The following is a 7,198-nucleotide window of genomic DNA, read 5'->3' on the forward strand; positions in this document are numbered from 1 at the left end:
CCCTGAAAGCCCCCCTGTGGAGCCTCCACGGCCACGCCCCTTAGACTAGCCTGGCACCCGCCTGGGGAGGCCTCCTCAGGCCTCAGTTTACCCATCTGTAAGAGGAGAACGGTGGACTGGAATGGGGCAGCCAATGATGCCCAAATGCCCCAGTGGGAGGTTGAAGCCCCCGGGCCAGCTTCCTAAGGTCCTTCCATAATGGGAGGCTCCAGGCGGAATCCAGGGGTCCAGCCGGACCCTCTGCCTGTTGTGGGCACACTGCCCCCGACCTCCCAGGAGTGAGTGGCCATCCCTCCACCCCAGGGAGGGGCTCCTTTGAAGCGGGGTCAATAATCAATGGATCTGATCAATGCTGACCAAGCCCTGCCCTGTGCCCCCCCCACCCCCGTGACCTGAGATTAGAGGGGAGGGGCCAGGGCCGGAGTCACACGCCCAGCTCCGGGGATCCCCGGCTAGCAGGGCTGGAAGGGCCCTCATTTTACAGCGGGGGAAACTGAGGCCAAGAGGAAGGAATGTGGTGGGGTCCTATCTTCTCCAGGAGGTCCCACCCAGGACAGAGAGCCCAGCCCCTCAGGCCCAGCGGAAAGCCAAGCTGGGCATCGCTGCTTTCCTCTGGGGAGCATGTACCCATTTTATAGAGGAGGAAAATCGAGGCTCTTGGGGGAGGGGAAGGGGGAGGGGCCGGGCCAGGCTTTCTACTCAGGGCTTGCTCTCTTGCGCAGGCGCAGAAGTCACTAATGTCCATTTCCACCCCGCAATGCCCAACCACAACTTCCACCCAGCCCTTTCGAACCTAGGAAGGGCGTGGACGCAGGCGCAGAAGCATCGGTCCTTGCTCCTCGCGCCTCACGTTTCATGCCTCGTGCCTCATGGCTCCCTGCCTGCGCACGCACCTCAGCCAGGTTCAGCCAATGGGCGGCGGCTCTCGGGAGGCTCGGCCAATCAGAGGGCGGTGCGCGGTGGGAGGTGCGCCCAAGAGCCCTGTGAGCCCTCAGTCGGTCGTTGGTCGTTGAGAGCGGCGGCGTTGGTGTCGGTGTCGGTGTCTCATCATGGTAAGGGCGGCCGGGGCCCAACCCGCCTCCCTCCTCCCGTCCTCCCCACCTCGGGGCCTCTGCCCGACCCTGCCCCGGGCCCCCGGGGAGCCGCCCTGGGGGAGCCGCCTCGGGCGTGGGTGAGGGAGGGGAGCCCCGTTGGGCAGCGCCCCACCCCCCCACACCTCCCCAGAATCAGTTCGCCAGTCCAGGCTGGGGCGGTGGGCTCAGGCCTCGAGCCGCCTCCGGGCCTGGGCACACAGCAGGCGCTTAATAAAGGCTCCTCGCCCCCTCCACCCAGCGCGAGTGCATCTCCATCCACGTGGGGCAGGCGGGAGTGCAGATCGGCAATGCATGCTGGGAGCTGTACTGCCTGGAGCACGGCATCCAGCCCGATGGGCAGATGCCCAGCGACAAGACCATTGGCGGCGGCGATGACTCGTTCAACACGTTCTTCAGCGAGACGGGCGCGGGCAAGCACGTGCCGCGCGCCGTGTTCGTGGACCTGGAGCCCACGGTGGTGGGTGCGTTCTGCGTGGGCCCCGCCCCGCGCTCCCCCCCATCTCTGATGTCGGGGGAGGGGCCCCGGGGGGAAGGGACCCCCGGGGAGGGGAGAGGCCGGGGGGAGGGACCCCCGGGAGTGGCTGGGGGGGGGTGGAACAGCCCCCGGCCGGGGAGGGGGGGGGCCCGGGGGGGGAAGGGGGGGGCAGCCCCGGGCAGGGGAGGGGCCCAGGGCTCAGAGCTCAGCCCAGCCCAGTCACTGCCCCCCCCCCTTGCAGACGAGGTTCGCACCGGCACCTACCGGCAGCTCTTCCATCCCGAGCAGCTGATAACCGGGAAGGAGGACGCAGCCAACAACTATGCTCGAGGCCACTACACCATCGGCAAGGAGATCGTGGACCTAGTCCTGGACCGCATTCGCAAGCTGGTGAGGCCGCAGGAGGGGGGAGGGCCGCACATGACCGCAGTGGGAGATCCTTGGTTCAGGATTCCAACCACCCTGTGAGGGCCCTGTGGGAAATGAGGCAGACACCAAAAAAAAAGCTTCTGGACCCACCGTGAATCAGCTGTTCAGCTGAATCCACACCTTTTTGGGGGAGGCAATGGGATTTAAGTGATTTGCCTAGAGTCACACAGCTAGTAAGTATCTGAGGTCACATTTGAATTCAGGTCCTCCTGGTTCCAGGGTGGGTGCTGTATCTGGTGCACCATCCAGCTGCCTCTGAATCATTGTTAGGCTCTGGGAACACAAGGGGAAAACCAGAAGTCCCCAACCCTCAAAGAGACCCTTTGCATGGGGGAAGGCAGCAGGACCAAATCTGAGAAGGGGGAGAGATGAGGGAGGCTCATCCCAGCTGGGCCTTGCAGGAACAGAGACTTGATGGGGCAGGGCTTCCCAGTGGGGGCAGCTCATACAGAGGCCAGAGAAACTGGTCAAGAGGGGTGGGCACGGGCAGGAGGGCAGGAGGCCTAGGATGAGCCACAGCACACCCATCTCTGGGTGCAGAAGGAGCAGCAGAATTAGTGTGATGATGCGCTCCAGACAGCCTGTTCTAAGTGAGCGAGACTGATAATCATCAAGGCTGCAGCAAGGACTCGTTCCTCACAAGCAGCTGGTGCAATCCCAGGCTCTTGAGAGGAGAGAATTTGGGAGTGAAGACTATCCCCTGATGGGGGCAGTGGGGCAGGTTGTGTGCTTGTGCCTTTGCTGGGTGACCATGATCCAGGCGGCACATGGAGCACAGAGCTGAAGAGTGTCAGACTTAGAGCACCCTGGAAACAGACTGTTCTCTGCCATCACAGAGGAGCATCTGGTGCCACAGGGGGTGGTCTCAGAGTACTGGGGTTGGAGGAATGACCAGCTTTTAGCCACTGGGTGGGGAGCTCTGGGAGCCTGCTGGCACCCTCGCTGCCCCTGGGACTGACGGGGTTTGTCCCCCTTCCTCCCTCAGGCGGATCTGTGCACTGGGCTGCAGGGCTTCCTCATCTTCCATAGCTTTGGAGGAGGCACCGGCTCCGGCTTTGCCTCCCTGCTCATGGAGAGGCTCTCCGTTGACTACGGCAAGAAGTCCAAGCTCGAATTTGCTATTTACCCAGCACCCCAGGTTTCCACAGCGGTCGTGGAGCCCTACAACTCCATCCTCACCACTCACACGACCCTGGAACACTCCGACTGTGCCTTCATGGTCGACAACGAAGCCATATATGACATATGTCGGCGTAACCTCGATATCGAGCGGCCCACGTACACCAACCTGAATCGTCTGATCGGGCAGATCGTCTCCTCTATCACGGCTTCCTTGCGCTTCGATGGGGCGCTGAACGTCGACCTGACGGAATTCCAGACCAACCTGGTACCCTATCCGCGTATCCACTTTCCCCTGGCAACCTACGCTCCCGTCATATCGGCCGAGAAGGCGTATCACGAGCAGCTGTCTGTGGCAGAGATCACCAACGCCTGCTTCGAACCCGCCAACCAGATGGTCAAGTGTGACCCCCGCCACGGCAAGTACATGGCCTGCTGTATGTTGTACCGAGGGGACGTGGTCCCCAAAGACGTGAACGCCGCAATCGCCACCATCAAGACAAAGCGTACGATTCAGTTTGTGGATTGGTGCCCTACTGGATTCAAGGTAATCTGGGCTCCCTGGGGTCATGTGTGAGGGGCATGAAGCCGCAGAGGCTCTAATGCAGCAGTGGTTTGTGACCAGACCCCAGATTTAGAGCTGCAAGGAGCAGTAGAAGCCCCCTAGTTGAGTTTGCCCATCTGCTAAAAGTCAGCGTGTGCCCCCAATGGCACCATGTTAGATCAGAAAGGAATCTCCAGTCACCTGGTCTAACCACAGCACCTTGGAATAGTCAGGGGCGGAGCTGCTGCCCCCAAAAATGGCACCTCAATTTGAGGCTTCAGCATTCAGATACCCCAGGGGATTGGATGCTTAAAAATTGCAGCTCATGCTATACTAGGGGAATTGTTTGTCTGAAGAAATTCTCAAATGTATCTTCTTGAAAATCCACTTTCTGCAGAGGATTCTTTCAGGTGATTTTTTCAGCAGAATACAGGTACAGGGGCTCTTGAGGGGCTTGTGTCTCTGATGTGAGTCCTGGGCTCAGGGGCTGTCGCCCTGCAGGACCTTCCCCCAGTTGTCTCCTCTGGAGCTGTGGCTGCTGTGCTGTTTGCTGACTGGGCCCAGTCCTACCAGGGAGGCTGACCAGAGCACGGGGCCATGGCCACTTCCCATACCTGATTCACACAATGCTTACCGTCCGCTCAACAAGGCACTCTTGCGAGCTCTGGGCCTGAGCTAGAACAGGGGTTTAGGGTTTTCTGTTCTCGGGGGGCTTCTGAGAATCAGTCATGGAGAGGCTGACAGTCCCCCATCCTTACCTGTGCCTAAACATGAGCTCTGCTTTTGGTGATGCCTCTCTCCACAGGCAGGAACACAGCAGTGTTTAGTGATTAGTCCTTGCTTCCTCCTCCTCCCTTTATAAAATCTGTAGTGATGGGGAACAGCCTGGTCCACTTTGGAAACCTCTTTGGGGCCAAGCCAGGTTGGTCCAGTCCTTCTGTACAATGACCTTTCAGATACTTGGAATAAGCACCGTGTCTTTCTGGCACCTTCTCGTCAAAATGGGATGCATCTGAGTTCCACAAGAGGCAGCTGTATCAGTACAGTGTCAGTTTGGGGGCTGCCCTGCCCCCCAGGCAAATGACTCCACCTCGGTGTCATGGAACGGGTGACAGTGAGCACTAGGGAGGGGAGTGTGCTCATGTCGGAGTTGTCTGAGCCACAGCCTGCACTTTACACTTAGCTTTCCTTCTCCTTGACAGGTGGGCATCAACTACCAGCCCCCCACCGTGGTGCCTGGTGGGGATCTGGCCAAGGTGCAGCGGGCTGTGTGCATGCTGAGCAACACCACGGCGATCGCAGAAGCGTGGGCACGGCTGGACCACAAGTTCGACCTGATGTATGCCAAGCGGGCCTTTGTCCACTGGTACGTGGGGGAGGGCATGGAGGAAGGCGAGTTCTCGGAGGCCCGGGAGGATCTGGCGGCTCTGGAGAAAGATTATGAAGAGGTCGGCGTCGACTCTGTGGAGGCAGAGGCCGAGGAAGGGGAAGAATACTAGGGGGCGATCTTCACTTCCCACCCTCAGGAGTAGACCTGCTTACAGAATTTGTTTATGAATAAAGGTTTCCGTATTAAAGCAGGGTTTGCTCCTGTCCATCAGCACCACTTCACTGGGATCCCAAGGCCACAGGTGCTCATCTTCACGAGAGGAGTCGCCCTGCTGGGTGGCAGGGGGGGGCAGGGGGGGATTGCTAAGGCCTGGTGACCGCATCCATGACCTTCCCTTGTAAAGATAGGGGCTTCACACTGGTCAGTCTGCTCCAGCTTTTGGATGTGCTTTTCTGCCCCTGCCTAAGGCCACTGGAGAGAAAGGGAAACAGGAGGCTAAGACAGCTCCTCGTACTGAATCCCCTGTAGCCCCCAGGGCTGAGGCTGGCCCACCCCCCACCCTCCCAGGATTGGAGTCTGAGCAGACCCAGCAGAGGGCGTGACCCTTCTGAGGGCACACACTGACTTTTAGCAGATGGGCGAACTCAACTAGGGGGCCTCTACTGCTCCTTGCAGCTCTAAATCTGGGGCCTGGTCACAAAGACCTTCTGAGGTGGCCTCCCCACCTCAGAAGTGAGAGCAAAGGAGGCCTTGTGAGCCCAGGGTAAGGGCACAGGACCTGGCCTGGGCCACCCACTTCACCGTGGCACCGACCTGGTGGGAAGAGCTCAAGGTTAAATCCTGGCTTTGCTACTTGCTGTACCTTGGGCAAGTCCCCTTCTCTAGGCTGTGGTCTCCCCTCCTGTCAGCTGTGATCCCTGTAGGGCTCCTGCACTCTGACCCTCAAAGAGAAACTCCCAAGAATGAAATTATTTAAACAATTCAGTGGAGAAAGGAAGTCTCCTGAAGCTTTTGGCAGCCATGAGGCCTACAGAGCCTTCAGAATGCTTTTAAATGTGAAACAGGATTCCAAATGAAACCAGGAAGGGAATTAACTTTTTTTTTTTTTTAAGTTTTCCAACTCCAAGGTAAGATCCCCATGGAGATGTGCAGGGTAAGTAGAATGTAAGTTCCTTGAGGGCAGGCAGAAGCTTTTGGTTTTTGTCTTGTGAGTGCCCAGAGCTTGTGTGAGGGTGTCAGGCCGCCTCCCCTGCAGGGAGCTTCTACTCTGCCACTGGCTGAAGGTTTCCCCAGCTTTGTAGACACACACACACCCTCCCTGCCTGTGAGGGGACGGTGACTATTTAAACAACTAATGTTGATTTTTCAGTCGTGGTCAACTCTCTCTGGCCCCATTTGGTGTTTTCTTGGCAGAGATAACTGGAGTGGTTTGCGATTTCCCTCTCCAGCTCCTTTTACAGATGAGGAAACTGAGGCAAACAGTGAAGGGACTAGGCAATGTCTGAGGTGATACCTGAACTCGGGTCTTCCTTACTCCACCTACCTCCAGTGTTCTCTACACTGCAGCACTGCACAGTGGCCCTAACTGAAATAAAGGATTTTCACTTCCAGTTCAGCCAGGACAAACCTACCAACGATTCCCTGACGTCTGTAGGGCATGCCGTGGACAGCTTCTGTCTGCCCTGGCTCATGTCCACAGGTGTCATCCCTGCCGGGAGAGTCTGTCTCCCTGCACTGATGCAGGCCTAGCAATGCTTGGGTCCTTGGCCCTCCCTTCACGGGATGCCACAAGGGAAGGAGCCACAGGTCCCTCCAGTTAGGCCTCTAGGAATGGCTCAGCACGAGGCTGACTGACCAGAAGCAGCAGGAGGGCGTCTGCACGGTCTGCCTTCAAGGCACTGATGACGTCATGATCCTCCCAGAAGCAGCTCCCCAGGCTCTTCACTGGGGTGCTGCCATCTGGAGTGACTTGGGCACACTGCGGACCCCCACAGTAGGCATCGAGTGACTGGACTGGCATTTTAAGATTGAAAGCAAGAGCTGACGAAGGCAGAAGCATAGCTGAGAGGTGCAGGGAGGCCGGGGCACCATCAATGCCTTCACTAAGGCTGTCATGGGGCCTCTGGCTGGAGAGAGCCCCCAGCCCAGAGGCACTTCCTAGCTGGGTGATCTGCACAAGGCGCTTCATTCTATTCTCCAGCCTATGA

General features: G+C 58.5%; 1 protein-coding gene across 1 annotated transcript; it reads left to right on the forward strand.

Annotated features, from left to right (window-relative positions):
* Positions 1–822: 822 nt before the first annotated feature.
* Positions 823–5,238, forward strand: LOC138171337 (tubulin alpha-3 chain). Its single transcript, XM_069100781.1, has 5 exons — positions 823–1,052; positions 1,333–1,555; positions 1,811–1,959; positions 2,984–3,664; positions 4,864–5,238. The coding sequence occupies exons 1-5, from the start codon at positions 1,050–1,052 to the stop codon at positions 5,158–5,160; spliced, it is 1,353 nt and encodes a 450-aa protein (XP_068956882.1). The 5' UTR covers positions 823–1,049; the 3' UTR covers positions 5,161–5,238.
* The last annotated feature ends 1,960 nt before the right edge of the window (positions 5,239–7,198 follow it).

Source organism: Petaurus breviceps, unplaced genomic scaffold, assembly GCF_028583685.1.
Source record: "Petaurus breviceps papuanus isolate PSGF00001 unplaced genomic scaffold, PetGlider_PUasm1.0 428, whole genome shotgun sequence".
Taxonomy (NCBI): Eukaryota; Metazoa; Chordata; class Mammalia; order Diprotodontia; family Petauridae; genus Petaurus; species Petaurus breviceps.

Coding starts and splice junctions, on each gene's coding strand:
- LOC138171337 (XM_069100781.1), top strand. Junction 1,556..1,810: donor CCTGGAGCCCACGGTGGTGG/GTGCGTTCTGCG, acceptor CCCCCCTTGCAG/ACGAGGTTCGCACCGGCACC. Junction 3,665..4,863: donor GGTGCCCTACTGGATTCAAG/GTAATCTGGGCT, acceptor TCTCCTTGACAG/GTGGGCATCAACTACCAGCC.